This window comes from Rhopalosiphum padi, chromosome 2 (assembly GCF_020882245.1).
Source record: "Rhopalosiphum padi isolate XX-2018 chromosome 2, ASM2088224v1, whole genome shotgun sequence".
NCBI classification, from domain to species: domain Eukaryota; kingdom Metazoa; phylum Arthropoda; class Insecta; order Hemiptera; family Aphididae; genus Rhopalosiphum; species Rhopalosiphum padi.
In genome coordinates, this window is record NC_083598.1 from 32,107,099 (window position 1) to 32,127,174 (window position 20,076).

A 20,076-nucleotide genomic window follows, 5' to 3' on the forward strand; every position below is an offset into this window, starting at 1 on the left:
CTATTCAAACAACCGGCATAAACAGTCTACAAGATAATAATTATCATAATATGTGTTCTAAATAACTGACAAATATTCTTCATCATAATCTCAAAGTGATAATTAAATGTAATCGAATGGAACGAAGTTTAAACAGTTTGTGATGTGAATGAGTTAACTAATTTGGGATCAAAACTATGCAGAGCACACATACAATATTATGATGCGTGTAATATTTATGGACGTGATTAATTACACGTCTTATATTCGTCATAACATAATATAATATATTATATGCATGGTACGCGAAATAAATGGTCGTTTCTGTATAACGCGTGACGTGCGCGTATGGTAAAGTTTACGAGATTTTCGTGTATAAATAATAAATTATATTAAAGTAAAAAAAAAAAAAACAGTAGCTTATGAATTTTAGGTATTTTAAGTTAAGATGAGCTTCAGTTCACACAATAGTATAACTCATAAACTACTCGTCTGAAATTTTATTTTTACATATCAAAGTACTCAAATACTCCGATATTATATATATATATATATTAATTGGTTTATAATACTTCGAAATTGTTATTGACTCGAATTCCTTTACCCGTCATTGAGCTTCGAGTAACTTTGAATTAACACGTTGCGTTTTAAATATATTTAAAGTTATTACGTATTAAAATGTATTTACCCCGTGAAGTTTGAGTCAGCGGAGTACTTTTATATAATAATATACACAACGTGTATTTTTACTCGCCCGCGATATTGTAAAATGTTTTTTGCCTGACCGTATGCGCAGTATCTTATAGAATACTTTAAAAATTAATTTTAAAATACTACTCAAATACTTTTTACGAGTGCCCACAATATTCGTTTTCGTTAACTTATATAAAGTTCATGCGGGGAACAATACAAGTTAGAATTATCAAGGGTCATTTCAACGCGCGGGAATGAACAAAAATGGAGTTTCTAAAAAAATTCGAGCTATCTGGAATCTACTGTATTTGAAATACTTTTCAAATAATAATGAAACATTTTTATTCAAATGCATATGATTTATACAGTTTTTTTAACAAATCATTTTTTTATACTTGGCAATATTATTTGTTCGAAATATTATTTCAAAATATTATTCCATAATAATGTAACTTAAAATTATTATGTATGGAATTATATTTTGTATTTTCAACATAAATAAAACATTACCTAACACAATCATAATATTTAAATTGAAAAATCATTGTAATTTTAAAGCACAACTCATAAAAATATTGCCGACAAATAAAATAAACTAAATCACCTAAAAATAAAAACGAAAGTAATCAATAGAACTGATCATTTTTTATTTAAAATATAATTTAAATACTCGAGAACAAGTGTTTAGAAGAATTGAAACCAATAAAATTCGACATTTATTCTCTTACTCTAATATAATTTATTGTGGGTGATAAGCGTTTTTTTTTTTTTTTTTTGAAAACTTACTCGTTATATAATCGAAAGGGATAAATACCTAACAAGTGAAAATGTTGTCTCCAAATACGTGGTCGGTGTATACCTGTATAATGTACGGGTATAATACTATAATCATCAAGTCATTACAGCACACCTACGAAAAGTATTGTGTTCAAATCGAAATATGTTTACCATGCTGCGTATAAGCTTAAAGCTTTTTTAATCTTGGCGCTCGCGCACCGTATTTATTAATTATTCGATAAAAGTGCGCATTTCATGGGTAGGTACTACAAAGCGCGATTTAGCGTCAAGAAAACACATAAACGACATAACAATATTATATTTATTCCCGTACATTGTATTACGCTATCATAATACAATCACTTATAATATTATAGAGTACCGACTATATTATTTCACTGACTATTTTTTCTCGGATTACTCATCATTTCAAAAACTATTATATGGTCTTTAAAAATATTTTTTTTTACGTAATACAATTATCGAAATAATAAAAAAACAACAATTTTATTAATATACTATATAAATTTATATTTACGGCGTTTAAATGAGTTTTATGCAATCGAGATACCAGGGTTTGGGTGGCGGATAATCCACTGGAATAATATTATACAGGTACCATAATAATAATAATAATATGTACACAGACGATTATGCTGGTATTCGGGGGGTGCTGTACCTAAATGGGATAAAGGGGGCTTGCGGTGGTATAATCTTTTATTCGATAAACAGACAAGCGTCGTATGATTTCGATAGAACGTCGGAGTTTTTGTACTACCAGCTTATCAATAATTATGATAGGTATTGTTAGTATTTACTTAGTACCGATTATACGGAGTATAGTAAGCAATCACGTAATTTATATGTCATAGTGGACAAACTGTTTTGTGCATTTAGTCGTTAACAAAAATAAAGATTTTTTACGAACGTAGTTTACGTAAAGTATCTACTATGATATAATTGCAGATTATCGATAAATTTTAATATTTATAAATATATAAAATGTTAATATTTGTATAACGATGTAATTAATAAATATTCTTCGGCGGTCGTGTCCTACTAGAGCTTTACCGCTTATATAATATATTATAATCATATTAATATACAATATGGTCACGGCGACTTACAAGTCTCTCTTGGACCGCTGTTCCCAAAACTTGTCCCAGAACGACGACCGGTGCTTGATGCGCAACACACTCGTGCTGAGCGTCCGCGGCAGCTTGCCGGCCTGCGTGCCGGGCGAACCGCTGCCGCCGACCACGGCGGACGCGGACGCGGGCCCGTTGGCGGCGTCGCACATGGCCGACACGGACGCCGAGCCGCTGATGCCCAGCGCGCCGAACTTGAAGACGGTGCCGCCGGCAGATGACGACCCCCGCCGCCTAGGGCCGTCCGCGGACGCCGGTGGCGACGAGATGGTCGGCGACTCCATGGCCGTCGCAGGCGACGTCGCGCCGGCGGCCACGGTTAACGACCGGCGGCGGTGATGCGTGATGGCCCTGGTCGCGTCCCTACAAGACCGCGTCGGTGACGACGACGACGACTGGGACGACGGTGACGACATGGCCGGACGGAGGCGCTGCCACCATGACTTTGCGTACCGCCGTCAACGCGAGGCGCTCGCGCTCGTGCTGATGCTATCTATGCGGTGGTTTACTATACGCGGGGCCGTAGACGATGTCTATATGGTGGACGGCGGTGGCGGTGGTGACGGAACGATTGCACGGACGGTGGACGCGCGCGCGACGACGGACGTGACGGCCGACCAACTGCCGGTGTGCATTTGGCCGTGGCCGCCGCCGTCGCGCCGCGCGGCCCGCCGACGCGAGGACCCCGGAATGAGCGGGGCGCGCGCGCGCGTTTCCGCGGTGTTGCCTCCGTAGTGACGATAAATACCGTGCGCGCAACTTTTTTCCGCCGCCGAATGCAACGATCATAATGTTATATTATAATAATTATACGCAGTGGTCGTGTTTCACTGTACTCCGTGTTCCTAATAATACGCTTTAGTTATTATTATTAATATTATCGTTTCTGTCGTAGAAAAACAGATAGTTTTTTTTTTATTTATTATAATTATATAACTCAAATACTACGTCAAGTCCAGATTTTAATGCATTCATTTTGGGTACTTTGGACAATGCATTTCGAGTAGTTACATAATTTGTTTCAGGTAGATAATGCTTCAAGGATAAAACTTTTATTTTAAGTTTTTAGTGCATATATACTATTACATTGCGTGAGCTTTTAGTACGACTATAAACTAGGAAATTATGGTTTTCATAATATTAGCTTTAACAGTTTTTATATATTTTTCATCTGTACCAAATCTCAATTTTTCCATACATTAATGCGATCTACCTTCGGCCATGATTGGATGTGATCTGGGACTCAAACAAAGAGGTAAGTACTTCTATTAGAGACACATCACGATCGAATTTAGGTGAGCGGAGTTGTGGACAAACATTTTATGGGATATACCCGTACTTTTCTACTCCACTAAATGAAACATTAAATACGTATAATTCAAAAACTAGTCCTAATTTGAGTTTTTATGTATTGAAATAATAAAAAACTATTACCTATTCGTTATTTCCGTTATAAATGGGTATTAATAAAAAATAGTATATTAATTTGTATTCTATAAAAATTGTAGATATTTAGGTGTCATATGCAATACGAATTCATCATTATAAAATATATTATGAAATATAGTTTAGCTTTTAATTATTTAATAATTGTTGCAATAGTACTTATGTAATCAATGTCGTCGCGTAGTGGTAGTTATACTATTTGTAGTTCTTTATTAAAAGTCTTAAGTATTAATGAACAAAATAAAATACTTGTAAGAAAAAAATAAACAAAATTATAGTTGCGTAGAAAATACAAGCATCTATAATAATTTACTGTAAATATTAAATCTAATCACCTACCCGTACACAATATTTAATCTAGACATCTATGGTATAATTTTATTATAAATGTAGAATTCTCGGATTAGGCACCTATACATTTTAATAACTGCTAATTTACCAAGTACCATATAAATATATAATAGACATAAGACAACATCACAGACCTAAGTGAAATATCATTCACCGTTGTAGTTTTACATAACACTGTTAAAAAAAAAAAACACTATAGTACCTACAATGTAGGTCCTACATAGTATTTTATGATATCATAGCATTAATTTAATAATAACATAAAGAAGCAACAGTTCGGTGTACACTGTGGCAAACACGTCACATTTTATAGTGCTATTTTATAATGGTATTTTATGTCATTCAGCATGTCATGCCGGGTGAACATGTAATACGCTCGCACACACTCACAGACACACATACATATATTGGTATATATATATAATGGTTAGTTATTATTTTTTTATAATAACTCATAATTATTATAATTAATTACAAGAACCATGTTCCTATATAGTATATAATTTTTTTGAATTTTTTTTTTCTTATAGTTTATTATTGTATTTTAAATATATTATTCTAATAAAATAAAATAAAAGTTTAAAACAACTTTAAGTACTGTTTTAAAAATTTAAGCCGAAGTTTATCCATTAAATAAAATAATTTCCTTCTATGTAAATTGTACTCTTATATAAGACCCTTTTTCTTCATATAATGAATAGATCGATATCACGTTTGGGGTGTAATGTGTAAAATAAATATTACAAGTTGGACTTTCTGATTTATACAGTAAAAATAATTAAGGTACTTTACAAATGTAATTTGGTTCAAGTCATTTTTATTTTAAGGTCTGAGCATTGAAACATCATATTAAAATATTATAATATTTGATTAGGTGAGTACCTATATAGAAAACGATTACATACTAATTTATAAAATGTTCTATCACCATAAAAAGACAAGTTATTTATAAAACTACTTAATCAACATTTATTTATTAGACGTAATCATGAATAGCATTAAGTTGTGCTGTTACTTTTAATAAAACTTGGATAGATTATTGAAAAAAAAATAATATTAAACGGAAACGGACTATTAAGATGCCTTTTATAAATTTCTTCGATTTTTTAAGATGGAAATAACATCACTGCGTTAATTTTAATAATGCATAAAATATATGCTAGGTCTTCCTTTTGTAATATAAATTGTAATTAACCTATTTTCACCAATATTTTTTATAGTTAATTACTCGTTAAAAATAAATACACTGAAGCGTGTTAAATATAAATTTTAAACAAATTAGATAATATTAGTTAAAAACCTTGATCTTAAAATGATTTGTTTTATTTTTGTATTTAATACTGTTTTTGTTGATTAGTGGAAAAAAATTAAAAAATTAATGATCAAATAAATTTATATTTCAATAATAGTTGATAAATTATCACTTAATCTTACAACCCAACTCACAAAAATTGTATGTATGAAATTTATGCCATAGAACTATATACACCACATGACATTTTTGGCAGTGAAATAAATTACCATTTTGATTCAGGAAAAATGAAAATCATTATAATTTTAAGAGGTAAAAAATTGTGAAAAATGCATACAAATATAGTTACCTATATAAAAAAATCGATGTTATGATATAGAAGTGTTGAATGAATTAAAAAAATCATCACTAGGTACTGTTGAATTATTCAATTGTATATTATATGTATTCATAACTTTATGCTACTATTTTAATGTTAAGTTTCATGTCGTTCCGGGACTCATTTAATCTTTCTTACATATATACGGGTTTCATAAAATCTCATAATATTTCATGTTAATAATGTACAATATTATTTATTTTATTTATATCTCATCTCTGAATGGAATAATTAATATAAAATTTATATTTCTAAAATAAAGTTTATATCAGTAAAAATAGTAAAATTGTGTACAACTAAATATGAGATAGTGGTCCAATATTATATTGTATTATAAAAACAAATATTATAGACTATGGTGGTATATAATGCATGTGATTTGTATACATTTTTGTAATGTTCATTTTTTATGTAATGTTTGTAGTATCTTAATTATTATAAAACAATTAAAGATAATAAATTAGTCGAAAATTGATTGAATTTCCGTAAACATACAATAATTAATTAGATAATTTATATTATTGTGTTACAAATATTCATTATTTATTTATTTTTATTTTTTTGAATTTTAATCAATCACTACAAACCATAACAAATTGATAATCACAATAATATATTATTAACTTTTTTTTTCAAAAATGTTGTATAAACTATATATACGGTTCTTCAAATTATGTGAGATAAAAATGGTGAATAGTATTATGTTGGTTATAACATGAATCTCAAAATGTATGGAACATAAAATTCAAAAGACGGTATATGATGAACTTTTTTAAAAGAATTTCATAATTAATATTATTCTTTAATATATTTAAAACGTATTTCATTCTAGTTAACAGTATATATTATGTATTTAAAAAAATAATAAATAAAATAAGTATAAATATTGATTATATTATAGTTATATTATATACAATATATAATGTATTTATTTATTCAGTTTTATTATGTATAATAACGGCGAGATAACATAAAACCACAAATCTTGCTGAAAGTTTTATATTTCATTATTTAATATTTTAAAAGAAGTAACTAACACAATACATTTTCAAATATAATATACATTTTTTTTTTTAATCGAAAGTTGAAAAGTTCAATTTTTCAAGATGTTTACTTATCCTTTATTAATGGTAAGATTGGTACATTCAATTAAATACTTAAAGGTTAAAACCCCAAAAGACGTTCAAAAAGTTTTAAATTCGATGTACCTATATATTATAATTTAAATATATAGGTATGTAAAATATATGTATTATTATAAAAAAATCAACAATAGTTTTAAAATATGCACTATAGAAAAATAATCAAATTTAAAGACCATTAAAATAATAAAATTACTACTTATTAATCATATTAATTTAATTTAAAATAAGACTATTCCCATCATTGATTTTTTTAATTTAGTTATTTCAGGTTATTAAATACTTCTTTATTATTTTTATATTAAATGTTTTTTTAACTAAATTTTATATTTAATATAATAACACAGGTTTTTAAATAGGATAAATAGGAATTATAAGATTTAACTAATATGATTATATCTACAAGGAATTCTAATATATCATATAAAAAAAATATCAAATAATATTATAATTTTTATATTAAATGCAAAATATACATACATTTTTTTAGTTTTCATAAATTATAATAACTTAACATTTCTAATTTTGTTAGTACAAATATATTATTTTTAATTATCTTCTAGGAATTAAAATATGAATATTTATTTTTAAATGTACTTATGTAAAAATTATAATATGTATATTAATTTGTCTATAACAAAGTTTACTTGTAATTAAATGTTATAAACATATTTAGGTAACGTGTTCCTATTAATTAGTTATGCTAATGTAGATTTATCATTTTAATTATAACATATATTTTAAAGCCATTAAATTCCATTATATAGATGACTATATACCTTACTCTTCTATGTTGAGGTCTAGTACGTATTTAATAGTGATTATTAATCTTAATTATGAAAAAGGAAAATATGCGTTGTTTTGCTCGTATTTGTGTAGGTACAGTATGAAAATATTTTACAAGGTCTGTTTTCATTTTTACTGTTAAACAGTTATACTTTTATAATAGCGACTTAACCTGAATAAGGATGACGTTTTAAACGCAATTTTGCTTATATAATATTTTTTAAAAAAAATTTTTAATTTAATATTATCTAATAACGTTGATACAGTTTAAATTATTAACTTTTATCTAATACAAAATGTGATTGAATAAAATGTTATTAAATTAATACGATCGTATTCATCATAGCTAAGATATTATTATTTACTTATTTAGTATATAAATAATAAATAATAATTACCTTAGTAAAATTATTAATATTTAATGTTTTTATAATATGTTTATTGTTATTTTTTTTATAAATGTCCATTGTGAAAAAAATCAAATGTAATAAACTAATGACTATACTTCAACATGTAATTAGATATAGGTAGTATGTATTGTATTTTATTTATACACGCCGAAGTATTAGAAATGTATTCTAAAGCTTTCATATACATAGATACTTTAACTACCTATCTAGTATTTTTATATTGAATTTATTTATAATTTATTCAAAAAAACTAATGTCCTTGTCAATATGTGTACAAAAAATCGAATTAGCATATTATTAATTATCAACGTAGCTTTATTATTAAAATTAAGTTTCTTTGTTCTCCTTTTGTACTTGTTAATATTTGCATTTTCAATAATACCTAAGACAACCTAATATGTTCATTTATCTATTGACACACGCACAACGAGTGTGCGCTTATAACCCATTACCATAAAGTCCTTATTAAAGCTGTTATAAGTTACCACTTTTTGGCCACTTTTTAGTTTCGACATAAATTTGAGATAAATTCAAGAATTGTACATAAATATAATATAATTTAATGAAAATAAAATGTAAAGCAATAATAAAAAAATAAATGAATAAATTAAAGAAAAATCACAGTTGAAATGTCAAATAAAAGAAAATATTTGTTATCCATATATCATTATCCTGCCAACATGGTTTGTTTCAAAATAGTCATCGTGATTTTTTTTTTTTTGTGTGTGATGAAATACTATTAAATCTATTTTGTTTGCTTTGATAGTGAGTAATATATTATAATATTAATATTATATTTACGGAGAGCACAAAACAAAAATAATTGGTCAGAAAAATGAAAACGTTACATATATATATAATATATATATATATCATGATAGACTTTCGATGATACTGTCGTCAATAATGTTTAATAAAATAATACTACAAAATATTTACATTTTATATTTTTCCATTCCAATTATCATCATAAATGTAAGCCACTTATATTGTTTGAGCTAGTGTGTGTATTTAATGGAAAAATAATGAATTAATTGTGTAGATCCAATATTATTAGTGCGATGTGGGACATAATACTAATACATAATGTGTAATAATATCCAAGTATCAAATTCTGCACTATGATAATATACGAGTAGTCATATTAGAGTGAAAATTCGAGAATATATCGAGTACCTACCTTTTTCCAATTTGAATATAATATGTACATTTATTAGTTGTATTCGTATATGCTTTATTTAAAGGGGACAACATTATTATAATAATTATTGATGATTGGTGTAAGTATTTTTGTTGCATTTTCAATTCGACATTAAACTATTCTCTTAAATACTCTATGCAGAAGAATAATGATTTTATAACATGACGAACAAGTGTGCAACTACACTATAATAGTATTATATAAGACATAGGTTTTAGTAATCGACCAATCAATAAACAAATTAACTTAATTATTAACCTGATAGGTTAAAATATAATATTCATAGTAAACTAAATTATATAAAATATAAAACCATAAAATGTAAAATACAAAAAAGTGCTGAAATGTCCCGATTCTGTACGGAAATTGTTTTACATATTATACATCATATAAACTAAAATATACGAGATAAATAATTATTAATAATACTACTTACTATTACTATTAATATTACTACTACTGCTACTACTACTTCTACTACTAGCATTTATAGTAATTATGATGTGTATAATATATTATGTACATACGTTGATCTTTCCAAAATGGCTTCAGTCTCTTTCAATCTGTAAAAATCGAATATAAAAACATTGGTAATATTTTGTTGTCTAACAGCATCAAAAACTGACTTTTTTCATAATATGTAGTGGATAAAGTGAGACTTGGGTAGGTCAGTTTGAGGTCGTGAGCGGGTTTGACACCGGAGGCGTGACGTATTTTATATAGTAGCCAACTATCTCGTGTATTGACTATACCGCCGGGGACCTGGCTGGATGTGTAACCCACCTTCGCCACTCACCCTCACTACCAGGAACGTACTCGGTGAAGTATTCCTGAGAGTGATGTGAGGGTTGGTTGGGTGGGTAGGAGAAGAAACTACAATTCACACACGGCCTAGTTTTGTTTAAATACGCGCAAAAATCTTTTTATTTTATTGTAGGCCTGTGGGTGTATTTACACGTCCTATCTGCAATACATTTTGTTGGAAAACTCTCGATAAACCCCTATCAATAAAAACAATAATACTAATAATTAAAGTGATTAATAAAATCTTAGACCACTAGGTTTTTATTTAGAGTTCTTATAATGTGACTTTAGTAATGGTGGGTGATGACGAAAATGACAATCGACCGCGTACAAATACCACCATCGCACCATCGATTGCATACGTTCGCGTTTATGTGTTTGCGCAAAGAATCGCACTATTGAAAAATGTTGCAAATAGGTACGCTTAAATGTTATTATTATAGTACTCCAAACAATTTTTGAATAAAATGCTGTATTTTGATGTTAACGAGTTCGGCGATCCACGTGAAGGTAGAGCAAACAACTGACTATGGTTATGGTTGTACTCTATATAATATTATTAAAACAAATTTGAATTCGAAAGTTTGAATCTTATACGAGGTTCTTTTTGTCCATGTAAATAATTTAATCATATTATTATTATATTTTGAAGTTTTCGCATTACGAGGGAGTTATATACAATATATAAAAGTACATGAAAGTATATAAAAGTATATAGTTACGTCCATGACGAGTATACTGCGTCATTGTATAAAGCCACGCCAAACGTCACTATATAGCACTCAGCTGGGTGACCACCCGGGTATTTTAGTGACGTGTATAGTCCTCGTCTCTCCTATCACGAGCTATGCTCCAATTATTATACTAGCATGCTATCAATTTATTAATAGTTTATCTTGATAGAAAAAAATTGACTTATCATTATTTATTTGTATAAGTTAGTTCAAGAACAATCCAATACAGTATATAAATTAAATATTTATTTGAAAAAAAAATAAAGTTTGGTTAGGAGATAAAGCTGATTAATTAAATATTAATTTTTTGAACTAGAATATATTTTTCATAAATCGCTTAAAAGGTTATTTTTGAATTTTAGATTATATGTGCATTAAAATATACTTATTATTTAGTTAATTCTATTATTATTGTTATTAACTATGTTTTATATTTATAAATATTTTATTATTATGTTAAGTAGGTATACAATTTAATAAATTTATTTTAGTCAAACTAAAAAAAAAAAAAATATTTATTTAATTTACATTAATAATTGTTCTGTTTTAATTTTAATTTTAGTTGATATAGAGTTAATGATACTAAACACATATTATTTTAATCACATATCTTTTAAATATATTTAAATATTTTATAGGTACTTCATTTTATTAACAAGCTTATTGTAACCATCATGGTTGGGCATTATTATTCAGTTTAAACTGTTTTTAAAAAATGATATTTTTGACTTACGTCAAGTTAAAGAAAATGTCATATTTCAATAATTTATTATATTATATGTGATAAGAAAAATGTATTCAGTATTGAAAAATATTGAAAACTCTAAAAATATGTAAATGCTATTTTCTGTAATAATTAATGATTGATGGGAAAAATGTTTATTCCGAGTAGATTTGGTAAATACATTACAAACATTTTAAACCAATCTCGATATGAAAAGTAAATTTATTCATGGTGAATAATTGGTTTTATGAAATTTATCGTTCTATTAATTATTATAATTTTTAGATTAAAAAGACATTTTTAAAACTGTTAATTGATTTTGGCGGCATTTATTTCAAATCTGGATTGAAAATCCTAAACTATGTTATTTTCGTTCACTGATCAGGACGTGCTTAAAGGATAAGTATTATAATATGAGTTGGACCTTGTGGTTTTGTACGTACTTAATCGCTTAATTATCGTTCATATAGTATACATGGTTGAATATTATTTTTTCTTTAAACCACGAACCCTATGTTGTATTTTATGTGTATGAAATCAATCGAGATTTAGCCAAATATTAATAGTCTTATCTGTTTAATATATTTTAATATAAAAGTTAAAATACACATTTTTACCTTGGATAAATTCAATGATTGAAATATATATTATATAAATAATTATTTTACTTCTCTCAATATTATATGTCTGCTATTATTTACTAGGTACTTTATTACGGTAAAATAATATCGTTTTTTAAAGCAATTAACACCATTATATTTATAGTTAATTATTGCATGTAAACTGCTAAAAAATAAATCTTAAGAATTTAGGTATAAACATCTATATTATTTATTATATCATTATGTATTTAAATTGAACAACGAAAATTGTATTTTTATTTATATGAGTTCAAGCATATACAACAATTGAAAAGACATAACTTGAAATAATCAATACAAAAAGTTCTACAGAAAAGAATTAAATATGTATATGTTTTACTCAACAAATATTTAAGTACGATTGATTGTTCAATAATATTGAAAAATGATGAATTGTATGAAATAAATTATAGAAATATACCCTTTTTTTTTGTAAAACGACGAAAACTTTATTATTAACTAAATTTAATATATTATGCTTATAGCTATTTAGTTATACTATAAAAATTTATCAAACATGTTAAAATAATGTTTGAGATCTATGCTAATAATTAAATATGTTTTAGATAGTTATGCACTTATACGTAATAAAGATTAATCATTAAAAAAACATAAATTAACTAAAATAAAATGTGTTATGTGAATAAAAATATTTGACTTTTATTTATTTGAATTCTTATTTATACGAAGGGACTTCACATAATTATGTACTTATCCAACGAATTATCTACTTATTATTTTTAATCATAGTTGGTGTAGTGCATACTAATATAAAATGTTTAACCTTTATTTTTAAATTCTCGTATAACATAAACTATGTAAATGTTATAATATAATATATAATACATTGAATTATGAACACCGCATGTGAAAATATTTTAAAACTTACCTACCATAAACAGTTTATAAAGAAAATAAGGCTCAGAGCTTATTCTGTTTTAATTAATAATATTAATAATTATAATTATAATTTTAATCCGCAAGAAAAAATAAGTACACTTCATTTTGTAATTTTTTTTTTAAATGCAAAGAGTAATTCAAGGTTTTTTTTAATTCAATTAATCTTGGTATTTTGCTATGCAAGCATATTTTATGATAATATAATAGTGATCAGTTTTAGGGAATTATTAGTCTTTCATGATAAGATGGTGAATTCAGGAGTTTGAATAATTTTAAATAGCGACAATCAAATCTTAATCATTATTGTTCAGGTCCTTTCAACAGCAATTTTTAATTATTATGAACACAAAACAATTAACTAAAAGTTGAATTGCTTGTAACAATGATTTTTGATAGAATATGCATAAGTATCTATAACAATAAAAAAGTAAATTTTTTTTTTTTTTTTTTAACATAACACAATATTATAATGATGTTTAATAATAAATCAACACTACAGTGTAATAACTTATTACAAAAAAGTTGATTTACTTTTGTGTAATTGAATAAAAACAGATTTTTATTTTAGTTTTTATTTCACAAGTTACTCATTTTCTTTAATAATATGATAATAATAATATCTGAGTAAAGGCCGTGTGGTAAAAAGCGTAGGTGGTGTAGTTCCGGTTGCACAACTACAAAAAAAGTGCGATTGATGCATCATAATAATATAAAATGTTATATTTTATTCAATCAAAACGTCGATCAGGTGTGTGCTCGGTAAGCTTACTGCCAGAGGATTGCAGTTTTTCTTTTTTAATATTGCAAAAACGCCCGGCGGCACGTCAAACCTACAAAGCGTTTGCAATGGTATTGATCGGGTTTCGCAGCCGAACAATGCCATCTGGTTATACTATTATGCTCAGAGTTTAGTATTCTACTGCCCCACTAGATGGTGTCCACCGACTAAGCAAATCCATTTCATAGATGGCATTACAGTGATATTATATAATATATTTTATGTATTTTTAGAGGACCACAAGTGACAATTAATAGCAATGTCATTGATCTGAAGTTAAATAAATACCTTTATTTTTCATTAGTTTAGAAAATATAAACTTAACTGTTTCCGATCAATCATAAAACGTATTTTTATTTTATAATACCATAATTTCCATAAATAAAATAACAAAAAAATGCAAATATTTGAAAATTAATCAAAATGGAATTAAGTTGTAATGATATCGACGATATTTAAAAAATATCTATATAATGAATTATGCAAAATATAATTTGTATTGTGAATACAAATATATGATTATGATTAAGTATCAATAAAAAAAAAAAATAATTTAAATAAGAAGGCAATTTTTCATTAAAAAATAATTAAACAAAGTTTATGCTGAGTATACTTAATCGTAATCGTTTTAGTGGAATTTTATCTTGAGAGTTGTAATAGCCTAAGTTCTGGATGACAAAAAATATAAAGCTACATTTCATTATTTTAATAATACATTTAATGTATTAGTATTAAAATATTTACTGTTAACTAATATTATCATAACATAATTTTCAGTAATCAGAACACGTAATTAATAAATTTATCTGAAAACGATTGTATAATAATAATTTAATAGGTGTACTCGTATGTGTATTAAATCGAACAATTTAATTAAAATTTAATCCCGTGAATTATTTATTATAAAATATACAATTGCCTATTGATATTTAATAGTGAACTCATATATATATATATATAAATATATTAGGTATATAAAATATTGAATTAATATTATTCTTCACAAAAAACACATTCAAAATATACATATAGTTATCGCATACAATATAATAATACATATTTTATATAATGCAAAAATGATTTCTATTTTTTTTTTTTTTTTATGTCTAAATAACTGTGAAATTAGTTATGTAGATAAAATTTAAAATAAAAAATAAAATATAATTTTGTGCTTAATACAAATTAAAACATATACAATTTAAATTTAAAAATTAAATTTTCGAATGAGAAAATATTTTTTTGCAGTTTTTTTAAAATAAATAAACTGCATGTGTAAAATGGATAAGGCGCTAGTGAATGCATGATGTAATTAAGTGTATTGTATTAACGTCATCATATATGATTCAGAACCACAACTTGAAATTAAATTAAATTAAATGTAAACATTATAAAATCATAAATTATGGTGTTAAAAAAAATATCGTGGTAAAATTGATAACTTTTAATATTCTACTATTTTGGAAAAAAAACCAGTGCATTAAATGATTCAATGGGGAAATTGCTTAAATTGGAATATTTTTTGAATTATATACTACCACTGAGAAAAAAAAAATACATTATTAAGTATATATAATATATTTATATATATGGGTAGTATAAAAGAATTAAAGAATTTGGTAAAAATCTAATATATACCTATTTTACAATATTAAATTAAACTGTTGTTATTTATGATTGTAAAAATTAATTAAATCGACAGATCTTTAAGTTTCTAAAGGTGTACGTAAATGATCCATCATAATATGATTCGATTACTTTTTTTTTTAAATAATAATATTATGCTTAAGAAATACTAATAAAACTATTAAATAACCGTGTAGAATGTCCTAGTTTTTATAGGTTTATTAAAATGTCAAAAATAATGAAAAACGTTTTTCTACTCGGCGGGGAATCAATAACCCAATAAGGTCATGGCTCTTAGGTGGGTTTTTTCTATTTTCTATAAAAAATTATATATTTATATTAAATATTTAATTTTATGCCCATATAATATTCGACTATCTGGAAAAAAATATGTATTATTTGTAACAATTAAACATTGAATCTAGTGTACAGATTATGTGTATTTATTTGTCAGAATTCATTAGGATTGTGGTTACCATATTGTGTTATCGAATTTGTGAAGAATTTAAAAAAAAAACCATTAATCGGAAAATAGATAATTTAACTATTACATTGTTTTGTTAATTCAACTTAAATTTTTTTTAAGTTGTACACAAAATATGCATATAATATAATTGGTTGCCTTATATAATTCTTGGTACTTACCTAGTTGATTATATTATATTAGATAAAAAGTTATTAAAATTACTTTAATATGAATAAAAATATAAAATATGCATATTTTATATTATATGTTTCTAATAAAGTTTTTTTTTCTTTTATTTGTATTGTATGAGTAGAAAGTAACTGAAATATTATGTTTGTTTATATCAAAATGCATTAATATACAAATAAACGAACTATCATTTATGAATGTGGGATTTTTTTTTTATTAAAACCAATAATAATATATTATAAATGAGTGAAATAAGTAATAAGAATTTTGTTAATAAGAATTATGTATACAACGTATAATAACCAAACATCAAACAATAAGGTATTAATAAAAATGAATAGATTAATTTCGAGATAAAAATATAATAGTAAAAATACTTATATAAGTCAATGTTAGAAAAACTTTCAAAACTATAGTAATCAATAATATGCTTCTGAACTTTTGTTGTTTACTTTTAATGGTCAAAGTATTAAATACATTATTTAAAACTAATAATAAACACCAAACGTGATTTTTTTGACACATTAAAAGTTTTTAGTTGAAAACCATGAAGTGCGAAATATTTTATTTTCGTTCTATATAAAAATGTAACGTACCTATATTAAAAATAATCAAAGTTTTTAAACCATTCATTTACTCGATTGTTATTAGTTGTTATCTCAGTAAACTATAATCTATACGTCATATCTTAAACAAATTTTATCATAAACATTGTGTAATTTACATAATTGGGTAGATTTTAATGTCAATTTATTATAGGTATTCGATTTAAATAATAATAATATATATGCATATTTTAAGTACTTGAGGCTGTTAATACATTTGTAAATTTATGATTTAATCAAGTAATGCATAATTACTTAGAAACATTTTAAATAATACAATTTTTGTAGTTACATAAGCATTACAATGCTTTGGTTTATAGTTTTTATGATCAGTTACATTTGAAATGTTGTTTTTAATATAAATATTGGGTGGTGAAATAGTAAAAATCAAGTTAGAAACCTAAATAATATATAAACTTGATAAGCAAGTATTTAATTTGTGATTTTGACCTAAATATTTACTCTTTATATTATTTAAATTTGAAAAGTATACATGTGAAATACAAAAAAAAAACATTTTTGTTACTTACCACTATAATTTTTTCTATAGAAAATAAGTATTTCAAAATATAATGACGATACATTATATTATTTTTTTTTATACCGTAATATCACGTGTGGTCCTCTAAATATATTTAAATATAGCAAGTTAATATTTACCTTTCACTGGCAATGGACGAGTTCCTGGACATAGACTTTGGCGAAACTTCGAAATCTGAGTCAGATCTGTATAGGAATGACTCCCGACGCTGTGGCAAATTTTGAAGCACCAGTCCAGCTGATGGGGATGTACCTCCACCGTCCAGCGGTGATCTACCAGGACTAGTGCCAGCTCCATTTTCCACATCAAAACTATAATCATATAATTTATAATTATAACAACAAGTAAATATAAAAATACTATTTATGATATCTGTCATGTTCAACATTAAAATACAAAACATATTTTTGAATTGTTTTTTTATTTTTCATAAAATAAAATATAGTATAATATTATAGGTACATTTTATTTAACCAATCATATAAATATGTACGATTGAGAAGCTTTTTAATAATTTAACAACAAGTTAAATATTTTATTGTTTATGTATAAGTCAACATTAATATTTTATTGTTTATGTATAAGTCAACACTAATATTTTATTGTTTTAAATGCATCGACAAAAAATCAATTTGACGAAACACAAACACTGTGTAAATACGTGTCCATCTATATCACTGTTTGGTAATTTTTATGTGATTGCATTATAAACACGCAGTATATTAAACATAAACAAGTTTATTATACATAAATATTTACTTTCTTTAACTTGGTAAAGAAAGAAAAAGAAATAAGTATGAACGGCTTTTCGTAGAATAGAATATATATATATATATATAATATGTCAACAATATACCAACTGTTCTTTTAAACCTTATTCATTTATACATCTTTGCTGAAACATTTTTTAAATCTGTCATTTATACACACACTATTATGCAGCAAATTCAGTTAAAGTTCTAAATAAATGTAGTTATAAAGAACATTGGAGTTTTTAAGAAATCTAATAGAACACTTTTGAAGTTTAGTTTGTTCTTTTAGAATACATGTTTGCTTAAATTTTAAAAATATATATAGTCAGGTTCTGTGTTTTTTTTTTATAAAAATTATGTATTTTTTTTTATTCTTTTTTATTTTAAGTTTTCTTTATTCAATAAATATAATACTCATAAATAAAAATTATACATTTGCATGGATAATTATAATTAAAATCAATATATTTTCAAACTAAACTAAACATTTTTATAAATAATATTTTAATTCCAATATAATATTGTACTTTATAAAAATTACAAATAATAACGACACCCACCTTTAAACTTAAAAAAAAAAAACATTTATCAATATCCAATACATTTTTAGTTATTAAATATATGACAATAAAAATTAATAACATCAGTTATTGATTTTTAAATAACTTCAGATTAAGATACGCTTTTATACTTTTTGTTATTATTATTTTTTTTTTAGCTTAAGTTGACATATCCAAAGAAAAACTATTGATTCAATTTTGTTCATTGCTAAAGAACATAATTTTCCGAAGAATAGAAAAACCATTTAAATATGAAAAAATAAAAAGAGCTTAAAGGCTAATGGAAATGATGAATTTAAAAAAAGTTGATAAGCAATAATAAATGACAGAATAAAAAACGAATCATTGAAAAACAGGATAAATAGGTTTATTTTAAATACAATAAATTTATTGACTAACGTATGCATCTATTAAAAAAAATAATTAATGTATTTACAAATTATACACACTAATTGTATATTTGTATGTAATACTTAATTTAAATTGATTGAGAAATTCATGCAATGTATAATAATATACCTACATACGACTCATACGAGCTATTTTAATTATCTTTTAAATATTTATACATTTTAATAGAACGAATAACATCAACAAATATAACTATGTAGGTTCATCTTTAATGTTGGATAGTTATCATAAAGAAGGTAATGTAAAGAAAGTAAAAGTGGCTTAATGATTTTGGAATTATCAAAAAGGACGCATAGGTACTGTTTGAGTGTAATCCAACATGAATTATTTGAGTGGACGAAATGTCTTTGATGTTAAATAGTGTTTAGAATGTGTAAGATTTATACTCCATTCCCGGTCCAAGAATTTTTGGATCAAAAATACATTGAAATATTTGGACTATATACGATATATACGATCGTATATATGTAATATATGTGTTATATATAACATAAAATATAGAGATCCCTATCACTCGCTCGATTAAAGCCAGTCTATGTTTTCCCCATGTAGGATTTAACCTACTGAATAAAGTACCATTGCATTATCATAAATTGTAAATCCTTTAATCAATAGAAAAATCATGTTAACATTTTGGTAATAAATTCATAAGCCAAATATTTAAAACATAGTGTATATGAGGTGAATCTAATTAACTTACTTCAATTAAATTATAATAACAATCTATTGATTTTTTTCTTTTTTACTTATGTATATATTTTCTTTTTTCTTTTTCATATTAACT

The 20,076-nt window shown here is 25.3% G+C and overlaps 1 protein-coding gene across 10 annotated transcripts in view; it reads right to left on the bottom strand.

Moving 5' to 3' along the window:
• The window catches only part of LOC132921822 (cAMP-specific 3',5'-cyclic phosphodiesterase), a 622,929-nt gene that overhangs the window by 70,584 nt on the left and 532,269 nt on the right, over positions 1–20,076 (bottom strand). For 8 of the 10 annotated variants that reach the window (XM_060985040.1, XM_060985045.1, XM_060985038.1 and 5 more), the window contains 2 exons: positions 17,689–17,880; positions 10,092–10,127 (listed from right to left, as the gene is read on the bottom strand). In XM_060985040.1, coding sequence (XP_060841023.1) covers positions 10,092–10,127; positions 17,689–17,880 — 228 coding nt within the window. Of the gene's footprint in view, positions 1–2,576; positions 3,239–10,091; positions 10,128–17,688; positions 17,881–20,076 lie in introns of those variants that run through there. The other 2 variants (XM_060985036.1, XM_060985043.1) reach the window with 2 other exon arrangements.